The sequence below is a fragment of the Salmo salar genome, chromosome 10 (genome assembly GCF_965601325.2).
Source record: "Salmo salar chromosome 10, fSalSal1, whole genome shotgun sequence".
Lineage (NCBI taxonomy): Eukaryota > Metazoa > Chordata > Actinopteri > Salmoniformes > Salmonidae > Salmo > Salmo salar.
The window spans coordinates 103,673,211-103,697,565 of NC_138300.1; the positions used below are offsets into that span (position 1 = coordinate 103,673,211).

The 24,355-nt window shown below is 43.0% G+C and overlaps 1 protein-coding gene and 1 pseudogene across 3 annotated transcripts in view; one reads left to right on the forward strand and one right to left on the reverse strand.

Annotated features, from left to right (window-relative positions):
* Window positions 1-3,291: 3,291 nt before the first annotated feature.
* On the forward strand, window positions 3,292-8,767 carry LOC106561445 (sarcospan-like; annotated as a pseudogene). The gene is made up of 2 exons (XR_014379114.1): window positions 3,292-4,056; window positions 8,477-8,767. The product of XR_014379114.1 is annotated as a sarcospan-like (transcript).
* Window positions 8,768-20,506: 11,739 nt separating this feature from the next.
* The window catches only part of LOC100196824 (inositol 1,4,5-trisphosphate-gated calcium channel ITPR2), a 148,385-nt gene continuing 144,536 nt past the window's right edge, over window positions 20,507-24,355 (reverse strand). For both annotated transcript variants that reach the window (XM_014125392.3, XM_014125393.3), the window contains exon 57: window positions 20,507-23,825. In XM_014125392.3, coding sequence (XP_013980867.1) covers window positions 23,742-23,825 — 84 coding nt within the window. In that variant the 3' untranslated portion in view covers window positions 20,507-23,741. The remainder of the gene's footprint in view (window positions 23,826-24,355) is intronic.

Consider the following 24,355-nt stretch of genomic DNA (forward strand, 5'->3'; position numbering starts at 1 on the left):
GTTTCTGAACACTTCTTCATTAATGTGGATGCTACCATGATTATGTATAATCATGAATGAATCCTAAATAATGATGACTGAGAAAGCTCTGAATAGTGATAACTGAGAAAGACTCTGAGAGCCTAAGGCAAAGATTCTGTGATCAGATTAGATAAAATTGAGCTCTCTGGCCTGAATGCAAAGCACTATGTCTGGAGAATATCAGGCATAGCTCATCACTCGTATAAAACCATCCCTACCGTGAAGCATGGTGGTAACAGCATCATGCTATGGGAATGCTTTTCAGTGGCAGAGACTGGGAGACTGGTAAGTGTAGAGGGAACAATGAATGGAGCCAAATACAGACAAATCCTTGATGAGAACCTGCTTCAGAGTGCAAACAACCTTAGACTGGTGCGAAGATTTACGTTCCAAAAGGACAATGATCCCAAGCATATTGCAAAAGCAACGCTGGAATAGCTTCAGAACAAGAATGTGCAAGTCCTTGAGTGGTCCAGCCAAAACCCAGACTTGAATCCCATTGAAAATCTGTGGAAAGACTTGAAGATTGCTGTTCCCCGCTGCTCCCCATCTAATTTAACAGAGCTTGAGAAAATCTGCAAGGCAGAATAAGAGAAAATCCCCAAATCCAGATGTGCAAAGCTCATACAGACATACCCAAGACTACTCAAAGCTGTTATTGCCACCAAAGGTGCTTCTACAAAGTATTGACTCATGGGTGTGAATACTTACAGTACCAGTCAAAAGTTTGGACACACCTACCCATTCAAGGGTTTTTCTTTATTTTTACTATTTTCTACATTGTAGGATAGAAGTGAAGACATCAAACTATGAAATCACACATATGGAATCCTGTAGTAATCAACAAAGTGTTAAACAAATCAAATATATTTTACATTTTAGATTCTTCATGTAGCCACCGTTTGCCTTGATGACAGTTTTGCACAGTCTTGGCATTCTCTCAACCAGCTTCATGAGGTAGTCACCTCCCATGCATTTCAATTAACAGGTGTGCCTTGTTAAAAGTTAATTTGTGGAATTTCTTTCCATCTTAATGTGTTTGAGCCAATCCGTTGTGTTGTGACAAGGTAGTGGGGGAATACAGAAGATAACCCTATTTGGTAAAAGACCAAGTCCATATTATGGCAAAACCAGCTCAAATAAGCAAAGAGAAACAACAGTCCATCATTACTTTAAGACATGAAGGTCAGTCAAAGCGGATTGAAATTGTTTGCTGTGATTATACTGAGGGCCATAGGATATTTCCAGGTTACCATGTAACCTGACCAGATAAAAATACAGGATTCCAGTAATAGGCTTTAGGGCCGAGAGTTTTTCCTGGCCATGTCACATGATGTCTGGTCCTAATAATATTGGTTCTCATTACCAGTACTATAGATCATGCTGCAGAGTGGTTGTTGTGACAGATGAAGCCATATGCTACACTCAGGTGGCCAAGAGCAATATGGTGACAGGCATGCAGGGGACTGTCAGTCTCACACCACACCAGTTGCCAACCTCCCTGTTCGACTAGTGTAGAACCAGTTAGGAACCCCTGGAGAGAGCAGAGGAGTCCTGCAGGCTTGCTTGCTGCTCAACGTCTGAGAGCATATTCACTGAAAATAAAATAGTGTGCTAGTTCTACTTTTAACAGATTAGGCAAATATTTGCATCAACTTTTAGAATATTTCCAGCATGAGGTATTTTTATGCACAATATATTTGACTTTTAGTGTTTCACAAACACTAATATATTAAGTCCAACATAAAAACATGGCTTAGATCCAATTCAATTATATTGATTCGAAACTCTTATTAAACATTACATTTACTTAATCTTTCTGATTATTTACTTTCAGTGATCGTGTCTTAATATTAACAATGTTTAATGCATTTGACCATTTGCAATTTTAACCCACATTAGCAGACATTATTGTGCACAGCACAACCTTCCGTGCTTCTACACCTGCATTGCTTGCTGTTTGGGGTTTTAGGCTGGGTTTCTGTACAGCACATTGTGACATCAGCTGATGTAAGAAGGGCTTTATAAATACATTTGATTGATTGATTCCACCAGCAGCAATTGGAGGTAGAACTCCACACACAGCAATATGCTGCATTTGCACCTGTCGTTAAAAGTGTTGATGGTGGGAATGGGTGGTATAATCACTGAACATCAATTTGCCTGACAGTTTTGATATCCATTCATCATGATCCATTACACCTCAGGACAACAAGATGCTTAATACTAAAATATAATTAGATTTATTCAATCATGCATACAACATTGTCTAACAGTATCAAAGTCGATATTTGGAATGTCTCAGAGTCGTCAAAAACAGAGCCACGTCGCAAGCATTTAAAATGGACCGCCTATATCCGGGTTGTATCCGGTTTACACGGCCCAACTTCACATGCACACTAGCAGTCAGTGTGCACAGGGAGCAGAGTGAGCAGCGATGTCATCACACCATCCAAAAACATGCCAGACATTGGATGAATATAAAATAATATATTGGGCTGCGATTAATGAAAAAAAGGCCTCAGCAAAAACTATTTGAAAAATTCAGTGGATGTTTTGTGGGAGGGGCCTCTGGGTTAAGTGGTCCTGTAGGGGGAGGGGTGGGAGGGGCTACTGAACTTTCTTTCTTGCGGTTCTTCTGTACCTTATTGAATTTGTGTGTGTGTGTGGGGGAGGGGCTCGGTCTGAGTAAGGGAGGGAGGGAATAACGGTAAAGGATTAGCATCCTGCTCTTTTCTCTTCTGTTTGTTTCATTTCATGACTGAGTGTGGACGGGGGGAGGGTGGGTGGGACAGAGGGTTAATGTGACTTCCTTGTTTTCTTTGTACCCCTCTGTCAATATAAATTTAATTTAATTAAAAAAATATTCAAAAAAATGCTAACGTCAAGACAGATAAGGACTTGTAAAATCGATTCATAAGTAATGTTATGAAAGATCTGACAATTTAGAGGTTGTGCATTTAATTACTTACTTTCATTTTAAATGTTGCTCTGAAACCATATAATAATGTAATGATTAATTCCATTACTTTGGCATTGCTATTTATTTGGAATAAAACACCCCAAAATTCCTTATACCCTTGAGACTGAACTGTAATTGGACTAATTAATCCACGTTTTGATCATTTTAATGAAGGATCAGAGCTACAGTAATGCCCTCACATGTCTCCTGATCACATTACTTCTTCCACTAAATCATGTGACTTTGGCTTCCACCACTTGGCCCAACTGTGCATGTAACGGTGTTGACAACAGTGATCCAATCGCTCTCATTCGAGAATGACGTGGCTGACTTTTCTGTGCCAATCTTTCTTTAACCCCTAACTGCTAATTGCTTTCTATTTCCGATTACAGCAAACATTATTTTGTTTTATTTTCTATGTAACTGATGCCTGATCACATCAGTGCTTCTGGTCATGTGTTGGAGTCCCCCTTTGTGTTCCCTGCCCCCCCTCTCTTCCTCTTATTTTCCTTCAATGTGCTGCTGCTCTGCTAAGTGGCGCCAGAGCAGCTCCAGGAATCTGCTCTAAATGTTTTCCATATTAGTTCAGAGCCTTCTCTGGTTCCAAATAGCCTAGCAGCAGAGCTGGGCTTATGCTGAGAGGAACCCTGAGCAGGAAGAGGAAGGGAACGCGGCAGGTAGCAGACCCGACAGACAGCACGACGGTAAGAGACTGACAAACAAATGAACGGGAAAGGAAAGAGATTGAAAACCATCTCCCGAGAAGCTGAAGAAGAAGTGCTTGTCGCATCTCCCTGACAGAAGGTTAAGAATGGGAGAAGGGAAGAAGGGATCCGGAGGAAGAGAGAAGAGCGGAGGAGCACCCCCCATCAGAGGAGAAGAAAGAGGTGAAGGCCGAGGATGGAGGCCCAGCACCCGAGAACTCCCACAAGTGCTGTGGCTGTCACTTCCACCTACTCATCGCCCTGCTGCAGTTGCTGCTGGGGGTGGCCATCACAGCCGTGGCCTTCTTCATGGTCACCATCAGCCCCTCGCTCCTGGCCAGGGAGACCCCACACTGGGCCGGCATCCTTGTAAGCATGGACCTTCCTCGTCCGTCTGTATGCATGTTCACTCAATATGGCATAGTGCTACTGTTGTAGCTGCATGGGCTTTTGCCTTATCTTTCTCTGGTCCCTATGTTCATCTGACCTCACTACATGACTGCATGGATCCTCATCCTCATCCTCTAACAAATTAAATCAAATTTTATTGTCACACGCTTCGTAAACAGCAGGTATAGACTAACAGTGAAATGCTTGCTTACGGGCCCTTCCCTTCCCAACAAATCAAATCAAATCAAAGTTTATTAGTCACGTGCACCGAATACAACAGGTGTAGTAGACCTTACAGTGAAATGCTTACTTACAGGCTCTAACCAATAGTGCGAAAAAAAAGTATGTGTGTGTGTGTGTGTGTGTGTGTGTGTGTAGGTAAGTAAAGAAATAAAACAACAGTAAAAAGACATTTTAAAATAAGAGTAGCAAGGCTATATACAGACACCGGTTAGTCAGGCTGATTGAGGTAGTATGTACATGTAGATATGGTTAAAGTGACTATGCATATATGATGAACAGAGAGTAGCAGTAGCGTAAAAAGAGGTGTTGGTGGGACACAATGCAGATAGTCCGGTTAGCCAATGTGCGGGAGCACTGGTTGGTCAGGCCAATTGAGGTAGTATGTACATGAATGTATAGTTAAAGTGACTATGCATATAAGATAAACAGAGAGTAGTGGGGGGGGGGGGGGGGGGCAGGGGGAGGACACACAATGCAAATAGTCTGTTCAGGAGTACTATTGCTAAAAACTGTTGAGAAGCCTTTTTGTCCTAGACTTGGCACTCCAGTACCACTTGCCATGTGGTAGTAGAGAGAACAGTCTATGACTGGGGTGGCTGGGGTCTTTGACAATTTTCAGGGCCTTCCTCTGACACCACCTGGTGTAGAGGTCCTGGCGGTGTCAGAGAGAAATAAAAGAGAAATAATAGAAAAGTAATAACACTTCATAATAAAAGTAATAATAAATATGCAATTAGTAACAATAACTTGGATATATCTATGGGGTAACTAGTACAGAGTCGATGTGCAGGGGTACGAGGTAATTGAGGTCGATATGTACATATAACTAGGAATAAAGTGACTAGGCAATAGGATATATAATAAACAGTAGCAGCAGTGTATGTGATAAGTCTAAAACGTTAGTGCAAAAAGGTCAATGCAGATAGTCCGGGTAGCTATTTGGTTAACTAACTATTTAGCAATATTATGGCTTGGTGTAGAAGCTGTTCAGGGTCCTGTTGTTCCAGACTTGGTGCATTGGTATTGCTTGCCGTGTGGTAGCAGAGAGAACAGTCTATGACTTGGATGGCTCAAGTCTGAACATTTTTAGGGCTGTCCTCTGACACCGCCAGTGTAGAAGTTCTGGATGGCAGGGAGCTCGACCTCAGTGATGTACTGGGCCGTCGGCATTACCCTCTGTAGCGCCTTGTGGTCGGATGCCAAGCAGTTGCCATACCAAGAGGTGATGCAGCCAGTCAATATGCTCTCAATTGTGCAGCTGTAGAACTTTTTGAGGATCTGAGGGACCATGCCAAATCTTTTCAGCCTGCTGAGGGGGAAGAGGTGTTGTTGTGTGTTGGTGTGTGTGGACCATGATAGATCCTTGGTGATGTGGACACAGAGGAACTTAAAGCTCTAGATCCGCTCCACTACAGCCCTGTCGATGTGGAGAGGGGCCTGCTCGGCCCTCCTTTTCCTGTAGTTCACGATCAGCGCCTTTGTCTTGCTGACGTTGAGGGAGAGGTTGTTGTCCTGGCACCACACTGCCAGGTCACTGACCTCCCTATAGACTGTCTCATCGTCGTCGGTGATCAGGTCTACCACTGTCAATGCAACCTTGTGTATTTACATGCATAGACACTCAGTTTGGCCACTATGGTTGCTGCCTCTGTCCAGCCTCACCTCACTGTTTGGCTGTACCTACTGTGCCTCCCATGCACTTCACCTACAATAGATGCATGGACACTGGGCTGTACCGCCTCATCCCCTGGAATGTAGCCGAATGGACTTCTCTTCTACCTTCACTGCATGCATGGCCTAATGATGTATATAAACACATCTGTATGACTCTAGCACACAGACATATGTACATATCTCCTCATCTCCACATTTGTCTCAACACATTTGCATGGCCCTCTTGTACATTACTAATTTCTACCTCTTCAGTTTGTACGCCAAATGTCCTTCTGCATAGACTTGTCACTTTGTCCCTGTTGTATTTCCACCTTGCCCTGACTGCGTGTACACATACAGTATACACCTCCTTATCAGCCTAGTCTCATCTATCTATTCACACTTCATCTTACATTATCTCCACCTAAAGTCAGAATTAGAGTTATCATGCTTTACTGCCTTTTCTATAGCTGTTAGAATCTCAGGGTTTAAAAGGGAAAGTTCCCCTCAGTCTCATTGAACACATTGGGTGACATTCTAAATGTAAACATGTTGACTACTAGCAATTAACTTGATGTTATTTTCACATTTGCTCCCTCACTCGCTGACTGTTGATTAGATCTATCTCGTAGAAGCAGTATACTGGCTTAAAGGGCTGTAACAAGTTTCAAACTTTCCCCCAACTGTAATCATGGCAAGACTTTGGCCTTGTAAAAGTAAAAGTACTTGGCTTGCAGGGAAAACAACAAGTCTAGAATGCCAGTCAGCGTTATGGCTCTTAGCCTCTTACCTCAATCCTACAGTTCGCTAATGTTTTCAGATAAATAAAGCAAACAATACTGAAAACAATAGAAGGTAACACTTTACCTTATGTTGCAACATTGTATTAACATGTAGTCAGGATTTCCACTGAAGTTCTGCTTAGGAGTAATACAAGTTACATAAGATACAGCGTTTCTATATTGAATTTGGAATATTCTCATGCTACAACAAATAATATTTCACTCTATAGAAACTACATTAATGAACGCTTTTAGCCCCAAGGCTATAGCAGCCTACTAATGATAACACAGGGGTCTGACTATGTGTTTTTCTCTACCATCTATAGCATTGACTTTCTAGTGGTGAACGTTAGCATTTCTTTAACAAAATCATGTTGTCCATGTGAGATACTTCACAGTTGCATCTCTGTACAGGAGAAAAACATGTTGTTTTCTCTCAGCTTCCCATATACCCTAATTACAGTGTGTACAGATGTGTGCAATCGGAAGTCTTAGTACACATAGGGAACATCCATTCTGAGTTTTACAGCCCAGTGAAAAACACTGAGTTTACCAAGATAATTCAATTAGATGCTGCATGTTAGTCACAAGACTCTAATATGCTCTGAGAGAGGGTGTGTGTCATTGCAACAGAGGAGGAAAACAGTTTTCGCCATAGCAGTAAGAATGTTATCAGATGACAAGCTGATGCTGAAAGTGCAGAATATTAATAGTGAACTTGGGATGAACAGCTTGAAGAGGGTTGAAGAGGCCCCTCTCAGCAGCAAATAAGATAAGAGGTTTGCGTGTGTGTGGCTGTAAGGCTTGAGCGTTGTGGGAGAGGAATCAGACGCAGGAAGCAGCGATATCGGGTAATGGCTTTTAATGAGCCCAACGGCGAAAACACAAGCCACCCCAAATAGCAATATGAGCGCACACAAAACAAAGTGCCCCAAACACAGGGGACAAACACAGTCGGCGCAAAAACACGCACTAGTGCAAAACACCAACAGCGTGTACACAAGCAATACAACAGAGAAACAATCCCGCACAAAGAGCAGGCGGGCCTACTGGCTAATATAGCCCCGCTAATGAACCCAACACAGAACAGGTGCAAACAATAATGGAAAGGGGGAAAACAAAAGGGAATCAGTGGCAGCTAGTAGGCCGGTGACGACGACCGCCGAGCGCCACCCGAGCAGGAGGGGGAGCCACCTTTGGTGGGAGTCGTGACAGTGGCTTAGAGCACCATGGAAACACTTGGTGTTTATCAGATCCGAAAAGATTTCAGTTTCCCAATAACACATATGCCATTCAGAAAATAAAAACGCAGTGATCATGGACTGGTAACTATTTACTTAAAGCATGCAGGAATAATGCAAAATGATGCAATGTAAGACTTTCATGAGCATGCATGACCCCTTATGTCTTGCCCCTGAGCAAGGCAGTTAACCCACTGTTCCCTGGGCGCCGAAGACGTAGATGTTGTTTAAGGCAGCCCTCCGCACCTCTCTGAGGGGTTGGGTTAAATGCGGAAGACACATTTCAGTTGAATGCATTCAGTTGTACAACTGGCTAGGTTTCCCCCTTTTCCTTTCCCTTCCCTTAAAGCAGCCTTTGTATTTTTAAGCAAACATGAAAGAATGGTTAACTTAAAGTATACAAGTATATTTTGCAAAGCATATCATTTAGACAATGACCCTCACTAAATACATTTTTCGCTGTGTTCTATGTTATTCTAGTTATGTGTGGTCTCATTGCTGGGCTTCCTCCTCTACTGCACTACGTACCTACCAGATGAGAGTACCTCCATGCAATTCATCGCCAAGGTGAGACCCACATGCCATGGCCGTGGGAAGATAATTTGGGGTGGGGGTGCTGTCGATATACACTGCTCAAGAAAATAAAGGGAACACTAAAATAACACATCCTAGATCTGAATGAATGAATTAATCTTATTAAATACTTTTTTCTTTACATAGTTGAATGTGCTGACAACAAAATCACACAAAAATAATCAATGGAAATCCAATTTATCAACCCATGGAGGTCTGGATTTGGAGTCACACTGAAAATTAAAGTGGAAAACCACACTACAGGTTGATCCGCCTTTGATGTAATGTCCTTAAAATAAGTCAAAATGAGGCTCAGTAGTGTGTGTGGCCTCCACGTGCCTGTATGACCTCCCTACAACGCCTGGGCATGCTCCTGATGAGGTGGCGGATGGTCTCCTGAGGGATCTCCTCCCAGACCTGGACTAAAGCATCCGTCAACTCCTGGACAGTCTGTGGTGCAACGTGGTGTTGGTGGATGGAGCGAGACATGATGTCCCAGATGTGCTCAATTGGATTCAGGTCTGGGGAACGGGCGGGCCAGTCCATAGCATCAATGCCTTCCTCTTGCAGGAACTGCTGACACACTCCAGCCACATGAGGTCTAGCATTGTCTTGCATTAGGAGGAAACCAGGGCCAACCGCACCAGCATATGGTCTCACAAGGGGTCTGAGGATCTCATCTCGGTACCTAATGGCAGTCAGGCTACCTCTGGCGAGCACATGGAGGGCTGTGCGGCCCCCCAAAGAAATGCCACCCCACACCATGACTGACCCACCGCCAAACCGGTCATGCTGGAGGATGTTGCAGGCAGCAGAACGTTCTCCACGGCATCTCCAGACTCTGTCACGTCTGTCACATGTGCTCAGTGTGAACCTGCTTTCATCTGTGAAGAGCACAGGGCGCCAGTGGCGAATTTGCCAATCTTGGTGTTCTCTGGCAAATGCCAAACGTCCTGCACGGTGTTGGGCTGTAAGCACAACCCCCACCTGTGGACGTCGGGCCCTCATACCACCCTCATGGAGTCTGTTTCTGACCGTTTGTGCAGACACATGCACATTTGTGGCCTGCTGGAGGTCATTTTGCAGGGCTCTGGCAGTGCTTCTCCTGCTCCTCCTTGCACAAAGGCGGAGGTAGCGGTCATGCTGCTGGGTTGTTGCCCTCCTACGGCCTCCTCCACGTCTCCTGATGTACTGGCCTGTCTCCTGGTAGCGCCTCCATGCTCTGGACACTACGCTGACAAATACAGCAAACCTTCTTGCCACAGCTCGCATTGATGTGCCATCCTGGATGAGCTGCACTACCTGAGCCACTTGTGTGGGTTGTAGACTCCGTCTCATGCTACCACTAGAGTGAAAGCACCGCCAGCATTCAAAAGTGACCAAAACATCAGCCAGGAAGCATAGGAACTGAGAAGTGGTCTGTGGTCACCACCTGCAGAACCAGTCCTTTATTGGGGGTGTCTTGCTAATTGCCTATAATTTCCACCTGTTGTCTATTCCATTTGCACAACAGCATGTGAAATTTATTGTCAATCAGTGTTTCTTCCCAAGTGGACAGTTTGATTTCACAGAAGTGTGATTGACTTGGACTTACACTGTGTTGTTTAAGTGTTCCCTTTATTTTTTTGAGCAGTATACAATACCTGTCAAAAGTTTGGACACACCTACTCATTCAAGGGTTTTTCTTTATGCTTACTATTCTCTGCATTGTAGAATAATAGTGAAGACATCAAAACTATAAAATAACACACATGGAATCATGTAGTAACCAAAAAAGTTACTGACAACATCACCAGCAAAGCAAACCTACACCATCACACCTCCTCCTCCATGCTTCACAGTGTGAATCAGGCCTTTATGGTCGATTTACTGCAAAGAAACCACCACTAAAGGACACCAATAATAAGAAGAGAGTTGCTTGGACCAAGAAACATGAGCAATGGACATTAGACCGGTGGAAATCTGTCCGTTGGTCTGATGAGTCCAAATTTGAGATTTTTGGTTCCTATCGCTGTGTCTTTGTGAGACGCAAAGTAGGTGAACGGATGATCTCTGCATGCGTGGTTCCCACCGTGAAGCATGTTGGAGGTAGTGTGATGGTGCTTTGCTGGTGACACTGTCAGTGATTTATTTAGAATTCAAGGCACACTTAACCAGCTTGGCTACCACAGCATTCTGCAGCGATACGCTATCCCATCTGGTTTGCGCTTAGTGGGACTATCATTTGTTTTTCAACAGGACAATGACCTAACACACCTCCAGGCTGTGTAAGGGCTATTTGACAAAGAAGGAGAGTGATGGAGTGCTGCATCAGATGACCTGGCCTCCACAATCACCCGACCTCAACCCAACTGAGATGGTTTGGGATGAGTTGGACCGCAGAGTGAAGGAAAAGCAGCCAACAAGGGCTCAGCATATGTGGGAACTTCTTCAAGACTGTTGGAAAAGCATTCCTCATGAAGCAGGTTGAGAGAATGCCAAGAGTGTGCAAAGCTGTCATCAAGGTAAAGGGTGGCTACTTTGAAGACCGATACCCCTGTCTGCTAACTGCTAGCTTGCCTGACCCGGTCTGCCAACTGCTTGCTTGCTAACATGGTCTGCTAACTGCTAGCTTGCCAGCCCCGGTCTGCTAACTGCTTGCTTATTTAGCCCCGGCCTACTAACTGTTAGCTTGTTAGCATCGGCCTGCTAACTGTCTGAATCGCCGTGTCCCCAGTCAGCCGAACCACTCACTGGACCCATATGTTCACTTGGCTATGCATGCCTCTCTCTAATATCAATATGCCTCGTTCATTACTGTCCTGGTTAGTGATTACTGTCTTATTTCACTGTAGAGCCTCTAGCCCTGCCCAATATGCCTTAACCAACCATGTTGTTCCACCTCTTACATATGTGATGACGTCACCTTGACTTCATTAGGCCTTAAATGAACATAATTTTGGTCTCTAGCTGATTATTTAGACAGCCTGGAGGTGTGTTAGGTCATTGTCCTTTCTAAGGTCTTCGAAAGCCAAGTTAACAAACAGATTACCGACCATTTCGAATCCCACCGTACCTTCTCCGCTATGCAATCAGGTTTCAGAGCTGGTCATGGGTGCAGCATAGCCACGCTCAAGGTCCTAAACGACATCATAACTGCCATCGATAAGAGACATTACTGTGCAGCCATATTCATCGTCCTGTCCAAGGCTTTCGACTCTGTCAATCACCACGTTCTTATTGGCAGACTTGACAGCCTTGGTTTCTCAAATGATTGTCTCGCCTGGTTTACCAACTACTTCTCTGATAGAGTTCAGTGTGTCAAATCGGAGGACCTGCTGTCCGGACCTCTGGCAGTCTCTATGGGTGTGCCACAGGGTTCAATTCTCGGGCCGACTCTCTTCTCTGTATACATCAATGATGTTGCTCTTGCTGCTGGTGATTCTCTGATCGACCTCTACGCAGATGACACCATTCTGTATACTTCTGGCCCCTCTTTGGACACTGTGTTAACTAACCTCCTGGGTGTCTGGTTAGACTGTAAACTCTCCTTCCAGACTCAGATTAAGCATCTCCAATCTAAAATTAAATCTAGAATCGGCTTCCTATATCGCAACAAAGCATCCTTCACTCATGCTGCCAAACATACCCTCATAAAACTGACCATCCTACCAATCCTCGACTTCGGTGATGTCATCTACAAAATAGCCTCCAACACTCTACTCAACAAACTGGATGCAGTCTATCACAGTGCCATCCGTTTTGTCACCAAAGCCCCATACACTACCCACCATTGCGACCTGTACGCTCTCGTTGGTTGGCCCTCGCTTCATACTCGTCGCCAAACCCACTGGCTACAGGTTATCTACAAGTCTCTGCTAGGTAAAACCCCGCCTTATCTCAGCTCACTGGTCACCATACCAGCACCCACTCGTAGCACGCGCTCCAGCAGGTATATCTCACTGGTCACCCCCAAAGCCAATTCCTCCTTTGGTCGTCTTTCCTTCCAGTTCTCTGCTGCCAATGACTGGAACAAACGGCAAAAATCTCTGAAGCTGGAGATTCATATCTCCCTCACTAGCTTTAAGCATCAGCTGTCAGAGCAGCTCACAGATCCCTGCACCTGTACATAGCCCATCTGTAAACAGCCCATCTATCTACCTACCTCATCCCCATACTGTATGTATTTATTTATCTTGCTCCTTTGCACCCCAGTATCTCTACTTGCACATTCATCTTCTGCACATCTACCATTCCAGTGTTTAATTGCTATATTGTAATTACTTCGCCACCATGGCCTATTTATTGCCTTAACTTACCTCATTTGCACTCACTGTATATAGACTTTTTGTTTTCTTTTGTTCTACTGTACTATTGACTGTATGTTTTGTTTATTCCATGTGTAACTCTGTGTTGTTGTATGCGTCAAATTGCTATGCTTTATCTTGGCCAGGCCGCAGTTGCAAATGAGAACTTGTTCTCAACTAGCCTACCTGGTTAAATAAAGGTGAAAAAAAAGGTCTCAAATCTAAAATATATTTTGATTTCTTTAACACTTTTTTGGTTACTACATGATTCTATATGTGTTATTTCATAGTTTTGAGGTCTTCACTGCTTTTCTACAACATACAAAATAGTACAAATAAAGAAAAACCATTGAATGAGTAGGTGTGTTCAAACCTTTGACTGGTACTGTAAATATATTTTCCCTATTTATCGGAGGCCTCAGCACCCCTACTTCCCACGGCTATGCCACATGCCCTCTGACAATTTCCTGCCCAACTCTCTAATGGGATGATTAGTACTATTTATAGACCAGAATACCATTCATTACCAACCCCCCCCCCCCCCCCCCCCACCCCCGTTCAAATCAACCATATAAAGGTTGTACTTAGTCAGTTGGATCTGATTTAAAGTAATGTGTAGGGCCAATATACTACAGCACAGAGAACATTGATTGTCACATTGACATACTGTACGCAGACCTGGTTTCAAATACTATAATCTTTTGAATACTTGTTTTAGCCTGGCTAGAGTGCCATATGGACAGGGTTGGCACTTTTGCAACTGTTCTTTTAGTTCCATTGCAACAGGCAAGCTCAATGAAGCTCAGATAAAGTATTTTAATTTATTTAAAATATGATTTGAACCCATGTCTGATTGTAGGGTTGTATGGTTGAACCATAAAGGTGATACTGTATGTATAGGGCCATACAGAGAAATGCAGAACACAGCATGTCTATTGGCAAAGCTCTGTAGGAAGCCTATGGGTAGATGAGCGCAGTTATTGGACATGACTTGATCGTTTCATTTAATTAGCCATACAATGAAGGCAATTGGAATTTCCAACCAATTAATAATACATTGATTATATAATGCGAAAAACTCTCAAAGTGATACAGTGAGTGCACTAAAAACAAGAGACGTGGACAAAAAAGGACAACTAGACAGGGCCACTGGCACAGAGAACACAGCTGACGCTACAAGGACAAAGACAACAAAAGAAAACAGCTATAACTAATCGAATGCCTTCCTAAAGAGGATGTTTTTTATGCAATTTTTAAAGGAGCCCAGAGTCTATGGTGCCTTCACGTGGTCTGAGAGAGCATTTCAGAGGCACGGGGGCGGTCGAGCAGATAGCCCAGTCCATTTCAGAGGCACGGGGGCGGTCGAGCAGATAGCCCAGTCCATTTCAGAGGCACGGGGGCGGTCGAGCAGATAGCCCAGTCCCCCATGGAGCAGAGCTTGGTCCTGGGGACGTGGAGGAGTAGGCTATCATGCGATCTGAGGTTGCGGTGAGATTATGGTATAGCAGCAGTTATTTGAGGTATTTGTAATTATTAAGGATCCCCATTAGTTCCTGCCAAGGCAGCAGCTACTCTTCCTGGGGTAGCAACATTAAGGCAGTTATAAACAATTAAACATTTTATAAAACTTTTCACAACACATTGTGTTCCCTCAGGCCACTACTCTACTATCACATATCTACAATACAACATACATGTGTACGAGTGTGTAGAGTGCGTGTCTTATCATGTGTATGTGTCTCTTCACAGTCCCTGCTGTTCCATAAGGTGTATTTTTATCTGTTTTTTAAATCTGATTCTACTGCTTGCATCAGTTTCCTGATGTGGAATAAAGTTCCATGTAGCCATGGCTCTATGTAGTACTCCCAAAGTCTGTTCTTAACTTGGGGATTATGAAGAGACCTCTGGTGGCATGTCTTGTGGGGTATGCTGGGTGTCCAAGCTGTGTGCTAGTAGTTTATACAGACACCTCGGTGCATGCAGCATGTCAACACTTCTTATGTTGGGGCATTGCCATGGATGCACTGGAATGTCAGCAGGAGGGTTTTGAATTCAATTCTGAGTGAGACTGGGAGGCAGTGCAGAGATGCCAGAATGGGGAGCATCGTCCAAATATAACATTTTCACAGGTGGACTTCCTCCACTCAATATGTATGTAGAAGTTGTGACACTACTTGTTCGGGCGGCGTTCGGCGGTCATCGTCACCGGCTTTCTAGCTGCCACCGATCCATGTTTCTTTGTCCATTTGTTATGTCTTGATTGTTCACACCTGGTTCCCATTTCGTTGTGATTACCTCCCTATTTAAACCCTCTGGTTCTCATGATGTTTTGTGCGTTATTGTTTTTCTGTTGGTCGTGTGTATAGTTATTTTTTTTTTATCCCTGCGTGGATTTTGTATGATGAAATTTTCTTAGAGTAAAATACGTATGTTTTACTCAGTTCGGTGTCCTGCGACTGACTCCATTTCTCATTTCCTATACACGGACACTGACAAGTAGTCTTATAACGTGTATAAATTGAACAATACATTAAAAAAGTAATACAATCTACATTCCGTGGTATAAATGTATGCAACAAAAGATTGTCCCTATTTTCGCCTTCTTCATGTCTTCCTAAAGTTCATAGCCTAACATAACACGTGAGTACAGCTATATAAACGGCTTTGTGAAGTGCTTCTAGCACGCTTTGGTTCAGCACAGCACAATACATCTCATGATGTACTTTAATTCTCAATATTTCACAGTGGTTTTTAAATAAACATAAACACCATTTCAAATTAAGCAAGCATCAAACATGACATAATGCTATAAGAGGCGTGTACTGGAAAACAAATACTGAGCGAATCAGGGCTATGTTACGTAACCTGTGGATTTAGATGAAGGGCTAGCGTTATTGGGATTGTACACTCCAATTACATAAACCACACAAAGCCCCTCTCACACATTATCAAGCTGTATTTTTAGACATCGTTTACATAATGTGTACATACCCACACAACATGTGGATAAAGGTACAGTGGATGGTAGCTGCAGGGGATTCTCACATGAAGACTACTTTCAGCAGTCAGTCCTCCATTAAAAGGATACTTCCAACTGGAACGTTTTGTGTGAAAATAACTGAATTATTTTGAAAATAACTCCCAATGACATCAAAGGGGGTCATTTTCTTTGTATCTTTTTGACATGTAAAATATTGACGTTTTAAAATATATACACACTGGTATGGTACTGCTGGACATAATGAATGAGGTTATAAAGTGGTGAAGTGCCCCTTTAAGAGTGTCTCTCAGGGTCAGGTTCTACCTCTGGCCGATAGCCAGGACCTGCAGGTATTTATTGGCCGCTGTGCGAGGAGATAATTGTTAGCAGACAAACATATTTATATGGCTAGAGAGGGGGCATACCTTGTTCTCTAAGGCTGTGTTTACACAGCCACCCTAAAAATCCAAATCAGATTTTGTTTTCCATATCCCAATTATTTTTCTGTCTACACTTTTACATGTGACCCACATCAAATCTGTGCATTCACACTGATGTAGCACACGGATGGAATGCTCATTTCTGGTCACTGTTCCTTTAAATATTGGGGTGGTTGTCATGGAAACGGTAGGTAATGAGCAAAGCAAAATAATGATCAGAGAGCCATATATGGATCATCAGGTTTGTATCAGGAGTCAGATCCACATATAGAGGTGGTATAAATCGAAAGTCAAAAGAACATATTCCATGTGTTTTTCTGCTGTTTACACATAAGGGAAAAGACAACGAGTTGTATGTCTTTACTCCGCTTACTGTAACACATTAAATTACTGATTAGCGTGACTTTTACACAGGCAGCCCAATTCAGATATTTTGCCAATTATTTGCATATCTGATACCTATCTGATCTTTTCCCTAATGTGTAAACAGTAAAACACATGGAATCTAATCTTTTGACTTATACCACATAAATCAAAAGTAAAAAGATCCGATTCCATTAGATTTTTTTGCTGTCATTGTCATTTAAAGTAGCGTAAAGTAGCGTAAAGACATAAAACTCCAGTTGTCTTAGTGTAGACAACTAGAGTCATGTTTAATAAGGCTCCAACAGTGAAAATGCTTTGTAACAGTGTTGTCATTCATAGTCTGTCCTCTGTTTCAAGTAATTTCATTGCATGCCTGCAGAACATGACCCTGCTGTTGTCCTTCAGGATTAATGATGACCTCCCTCTAAAAATGTATCCCCGGCCCTGGAATCCCCACTATGCTTAGATATTCTATGCTATACTAAACTAGCTCACCTCTTCTCCTCTCCCCCTCCAGCTGCTGTACTAAAGCACTGGTATGTGCCTTGGGGGCCTTCGTCATGTGGAAGCGCCGCTATCAAGTGTTCTTCGTGGAGCTGCAGATGGGCTCGCCCTCCTTCCAGCACTGGTAGAAGGTCTGATGGGAGTTGTAGGAAGAAGAGGCCCATGATGATGTCATGATGATGTGTTAGCCCATGATGATGCCACTATTGAGGGTAGAGTATTGAGAGATCAGCCAATCAGAATCTTCACTCATTCTTCTCGAATGGACAGATGTATTACACAAAACCTTTTGGTGTGTGCATAAGTGTGTGTTTAGGTTGTTCTCAATCATATTAACATTTTGGGGTCGTTGACTTTTTCTATAATGGCTTTTTGAACGACTTTTATATACTGTGTGGATAACTTTGTACTCGTAGTTGCCAATGCTACATGAGATATTTCTAATAGATAAAGAAAAGACACCAAACTACCAAAGGGGTACTTGGACGGACAGCTGGACCGTGCCATCCGAAGAGGGAAATGATGTTTACATGGCTCATTGGCTAATTCAGCAGGACAGTGTCCCACTCTCTTCAATAGTGAAGACAGTACGTTAAATCAGTTGTCTCAAGTTGAGAGATTTGCCTTATGTAAAAATCAACTTTTGTGGTTCATAAATCACACGACACAACCGGAGACTAGAGCAGAATGAGAAAGAGAAACGTGATGCATTAGCGTTAACTAGTGGTGGGTGGTAATATGGTATTTACTGTACAAGAAGAAAAACTGAGAAATCTGTTTAATCTTCAATAGATTTAATTGGTGAGCGTTTTCAAGTAATTTACATGTACATTAGAGAAAAAACGACTGCCAACGTCCATTTTCTATGCCTTTTAGCTTAGATTCACTTTTACTTTGAATAAATGGTGTTGACTTAAGTCCTTGAATCACAGTTTTATTATGTATGTCACATGCAATCCTACTTCTGTTTCTTAATCCAATTCTGAAATACTGTTGATTAAAAATATGTGAATGAATGAATGCGTTTTGCCTTAGAGCTACAGTATCCCACCTAGCTATCACTGAAGACAGCAGACATCTTTCGAGGGAAGCATAATAACTATCTGAGCTGGAGTCTTTTCGTTCCCTTACTAGAAGGGATAAGGGATCTGTGTCTCTCACCATACCCCTCCAAGGGAAAAGCATGACACCACCAGATATTTTGGACTGCAAAAATACACTACAGCAGCATGTTATCAGATTAAGTGAGAAAGTTAAATGGCATTAGAAGGCCTGGGCCTTGTTCATTAGACACCAAACGAATGAAAAAAATACTTAAACAGGGAGGGACTACTAGGGTGTTCCCTAATGAAAACAGCCCTGATGTTTGTGGTGTTTTTGATTGGCCTGAGGGTGTATGAACTACAATGTGACCATACCGCCTCATCATCCCCACAGCATGACACAGGAAGTAACATGCAGCCCATCACGAGGGAAGTGTATTTATACAACTGTCAGTAAAGAGTTCTTTCCCTCCCACAAAATGTGTTTTCTTCCTTTGAAAACACAAACACCTGCTTGAAATGGTCATAGATCTGTGAAGGGTAAAAACAGATATCTGATCTGTTGTCCTGTGAATTTCTTCAGAGCCTTTGAGAGGGAGATGATTGTAGGAGATCAATGAGGCGATCAATTACTTAATTGGATCAACCTTACAGTGGGAGCAGAACACTTTCAAGTAACTAAAATGAAATGAAAACAAGCTAAATCACCAATGTGTGATACACTTCTGTTATTGAGACGCTTCACTTCAGTAATGGCCACATGCACCTGGCATAACCGAAACTATCAAAAAAAACATGTCAACATTATTTGAAAATACTTATTTTTCTTTTGTCACACTGCAACACAAAAATACCTTAGTTTGTCACACTGCAACATCTAACACATATGCTTACAACAACCATTCAGTAAACCCACCATCCAAACATTAGCGTGGCTGAGTCCCAGAGGGGTTTATGGCATAATGTCCTGTTTATTGTCCTACTAATATTGGGTGGGTTCGAGTTCACCCTGACAGAACAACACGTGACTTTGGGCGGGGACTGCCAGTGTCGAGAGACTCAAAGATGGCCGGTGTCCAATTGTGTCTAAGCACACGTGCACACATCGTGTTGTTCTCATGCACAAAACATGTAGAATGGACAATGGAAATACAGTGTACCTGGCCCAATCCACTACTAGTGAACCCAGTCATAGTCATATCAGAGACTAAGAATTCTAAGAGTCATTCCAGACAGTTCCTCAGAATCACAAGTGTACAGTAAGAGACATTGACCTGGAAGTGGTTACTCATAACATTACATCAGTATGTTCTCAGACTATGAGCAGCACTAGACAGTGGAAAGACTTCTTTCTGGTCCGGAGCAGCACCTTACACCACTACAGTCCACTGGCAGGACATGCCCAACAGAAGCAGGTACAAAGCAGTACATTAACTATGGTGGTATCTGTCCTACCATTTTAATTGTATGAGAAAGATTTTTGAGAATATATGGCTGAAATTGTCCCCAGTTGCTCACGTCATTGAAATAAAATTAAAAACAAAGCAGTGGATGTTTATGACTGTGCCATACAGTAGACAGATTCAGGGGTGGCAAGCCCCATCACTGCCTCTAGCCTTCCCTTCCCTCCTTTCCCTCACCTCAGAGTCGGAGCATTTCAGATATGCTGGACTTTCCACTTCCTGCCTTGCTCAGTGACAGCTGTGGGTTATTATGACACCACGTGCAGCTAATTTTAACAGCTGTCTCACAGAGGCGGCATAATCCAACGCAGCCTCGCCAGAATCAACACTAACAAAACATAACCGGGCCATTTCTGAACGTGAGCCCTGTCCTGTTTTTTTAGCATACAATATAGCTCAGTATGTATATTAGTTATTTTACAGGTTTTTTTGGTCATCTTTATTTTGTTATAACTCGACTGTATTCCTGCTGACCCAAAGTCAACATCAGGCATCTAATGTGTGTTAACTAGCTGTTCTTATCCAGTTAATTAGATGGAAGAAGCAGAATAGTTGCAGTGTGATTAAAGCATGATGTTTACTGTGAGCGTTGATCAATTGCAGATGACCGCAGGATCTGACCATGAGGTGGAACGTGACACTGTAATGCCACTGAGCCAGTGGTGCTGTTAGGGGGGCTAAAGGTCCCATTCTGGGGTCATGATCCGTGTGAGTAAATGAGTGTGTGTGGGTGTGTAGGTGGCCCACAACTGTAGGACAAACATGAATTTCAACCCCAAAACAACAATTATTCAACCCCAAGACGGCTGACTAAATACACAGAGACAGTGATCAACTCAAGGCAGAAACATCCAGTCTCATTTTATCATAGATTTATTACAATATAGCATCTGAACAACATAAAACACTATCTGTTTACAGAAAAGTGTCAAAGGGCATTCCCCTCTGAAGTGCATACATACTCTCATACTGTCATGTGATTGTGGAAGATAAAAACTTTTACAGACATACAAGTTTTATACACACATATTCAATTGAATTCCATGTGACTGAGTTACATGGCTGAGTTACAAGAGTTAAAAACGACAACAGAAAATCGCTTGACCAATTGGCAACAAATTTGGTATATAGCATCTATGAACGTCTTTAAACACAATATTTTCCAAGACTCTAGCTCAAACAACATGGCCACTATAAGCCAATGAGCTTGCATGATTGTTTTTTCCTGTTTTTACAGGAAACCTAACCATACTCTACAAGTTAGCTCCACCCAGATCCCTGAGCGTGTGTGCCAAATTTCATCAATCTGAGTCAAACAGATCAAGAGATATAAACATGTGCCCATGACAGTGCCACTTTGTGGTTGATCTAAATGTGCTTGCATATGTTGAGTTTTGACAGTGTTTGGAACATGTGTATGAAGTTGTTAAAATACAAATATCTGTGTCTGATTTATATGCATTTATGTGCCAGGTCACGCCCACTTAAATGTTTATTGGTCAGTAGCGGCCATGTTGTTTGAGATGCTATCCTGGAAAATATTGCTTTGAGAGAACTTGGTACATAGATACCATGAATGAAGTTTCATGCAGATCGGTCATTCGATGCCAGATGAGTAGCGTTTTAAATGTTTAACAAAAAATTGGAAATGGTGGAAAATCCATCATGGAAAAACGTATGCGTCATCGAAGCAAATTTGTTCCTTGTAAGGAGAGGGACCTATGTACCGAATTTCATGACTCTAGCTGAACCGGGGTAAGGGACATGACCTTTCAAAGTTTGCATCTTCAATCGCTTGTTATAAAGCCACCATGAGGCCAATTGACATGGCATTGCTTGAGAGGGTGTGGGGCCCATAGGCCTTTACCATCATGCCAAATTGCACCCTCTTAGGACTTACAGGAATGTGCGAATTCATTTTCCTTGGCGGAAGAAGATGTATAATAATGAACGCCAACAAATACAATAGGGCTTCTCACAGCTTCACTGCTTGAACCCCTAACAAGCCATAGAGAATGATCATTACAGTATGAGATGAGTTGATGCCTATGTCCCAAATAGCAATCTATTCTCTATCTATTGCCCTACTTTTGACCAGGGCCCAGAAGCACCTACTTGAGCCCTCTGGACCATGGTCAAAAGTAAGGCACTACATAGGAAACAGGGAGCCATTTGGGACGCACCCCACGATTACAGTATGATCAAACATCTCTATCAACATGAGTGAGTTACTAAGACTATCTACTGTATTGGACACAAGCACATGATTTTCAAATCAGTCCTCCTGACTACATTCTGTACCAATATAAGATTTAAGACTCAAGGCATTTCAAGTAAATTCCGTACAGATAATCAGATTATCTTCATATACATTTTCTTTTCATTCTGTTATTTATAGACTATGTACAATATGAATAGAAAGTCATAATGCTGTTCAGGGATTGCATTATCACGGAGGACACTTCTCTGAGAGAAAAGGCGACAACACTTTACTTGAACTCGTCGTGAAGCTTCATAGCATAAGGCTAAATACCACAATACATGTAAATATACATGTGTCATAACATTGGCATAGTATATCCTGGAGACCGGACACATGCTATGAAGCTTTACGACATGTTAATGAAACTGGTATGAAGCATTATGGCAGCGAGTTCAAGTAAAGTGTAAAACAAAAGGCAAAGTAACGTCATATGCAAATCCGTTTCTCCAGTTGTACGTTAACATTTTTTAAAAGTGCAGGATATTGAGAACATTGACTATCACAGTCATAATGATTGAGATGACAAAGCAATGTTACCCCCCAAGGCAGCCAGGCGGTAAGTTGATCAATGTTACCCCCCAAGGCAGCCAGGCGGTAAGCTGATCAATGTTACCCTCCAAGGCAGCCAGGCGGTAAGTTGATCAATGTTACCCTCCAAGGCAGCCAGGCGGTAAGTTGATCAATGTTACCCTCCAAGGCAGCCAGGCGGTAAGTTGATCAATGTTACCCTCCAAGGCAGCCAGGCGGTAAGTTGATCAATGTTACCCCCCAAGGCAGCCAGGCGGTAAGTTGATCAATGTTACCCTCCAAGGCAGCCAGGCGGTAAGTTGATCAATGTTACCCTCCAAGGCAGCCAGGCGGTAAGTTGATCAATGTTACCCTCCAAGGCAGCCAGGCGGTAAGTTGATCAATGTTACCCCCCAAGGCAGCCAGGCGGTAAGTTGATCAATGTTACCCTCCAAGGCAGCCAGGCGGTAAGTTGATCAATGTTCCATTTCTAATTCCAAAGTATAAAAAATTTAATAGTCCAGTTCCGTTCACAAGTTAACAGGTCATATTAAAACATATCCAAAGAGAATAACCACACAAACAGATCTGAGACCAGGCTAATGATCAAATACTTCACCTTAAAGTTACACGTACACCCTTTCCAAAGAGGGCCTATCAGTAATACAAGGAGCAGCCTTTCAAGTCCAAAGAGAACTGAACAACACCAACCAACCCAATGTACTAATACCTAACCTGCGTATAGCCCAGTCTCTGTCGTCATCTTAGTCTCAGACACAGTACACTGACAATACCGAAGGAAGAGCGTGGCTGCCCACAGAGCCACTGTACTTAACCTTTAACCCTCTCCCATGACCTCCAGTCTGCAGGAGTCTGCCATAGTGACACTGGCCAATGTGTGGCATGCCTGGGATCTCATTCAGAGGCTCACTCATTGAGCAGCAGGGCTGACATGGGATGATCAGAATGTCTGGGCAGCTTGTGCTGTCCTAAAGGCAGACATCACTGTACTGTTCTATGTGAGAGGGTGATGCTGGGTGAGGAGTCAGTACACTGTCTAAGAACAAGGCACTGTTTGCTTTGAATACAAGGCACTGTTTGCTTTGAATACAAAGCACTGTTTGAGTAAATTATGTGTGTGGGCCAGTGGCTGCTGGCCCCATAAATCTGATACTATTGTGTGGGTGCGTGTGTGTACTGTATGCACATTGTATATGTGTGTGTGTGTGTGTGTGTGTGTGTGTGTGTGTGTGTGTGCACGTGTTTGTGGCCCCTTTGTGTACCAGCAGTTTTCTCTGTTAGCAGGGGGACCCAGGCCCCTCAGTGTGCTGGGATGTGGTGGTTGTTGACCCCAGCAGGCCCCAGGAAGCCCATCATCTGTTTATTCTTCCTCTGCTCTGTCATCTGGGGAGAAGAGAAGGAAATAATAACTTATTCAATATAAACTACACACAGCGTTGCCAGTTTGGGCAGTTTTCAATTAAATCTTATCAGTACCCAAATCTGTAGTTTTCATTCTGTATACAGGTACGAGTGTGAAGGGCCAATTAGCTTTGATTTCCTGTCTTCCATACTCACCCTGCTCTATGTAATATTTCAGAAACAATTGTCTGACTTGAGTCCTTAACAACTCTCCTAGGTAAACACAGCAATGTCTGTGATAACATGAACACCAGCACTTTGATTGTTCTGCCACGGAGAGGCCTGTGACTGCCTTGAGTTTACATGTAGGAGAGGCAGGTGATGTGGTTGTGATGATGGGGTCGTGATGATCGGGTGATGATCGGGTGATGGTGAGTGTTGAGATCTGTCACACTACTTGCTGCACACAACTAGTTAGCCCAAGGTCAGGGAGGGAAATTGCCTCGTACATAAAGGCATGATAACCTCAGAGAAAATGACAAGTGCATGTGAATGAGTAGATGTGAGTGAGT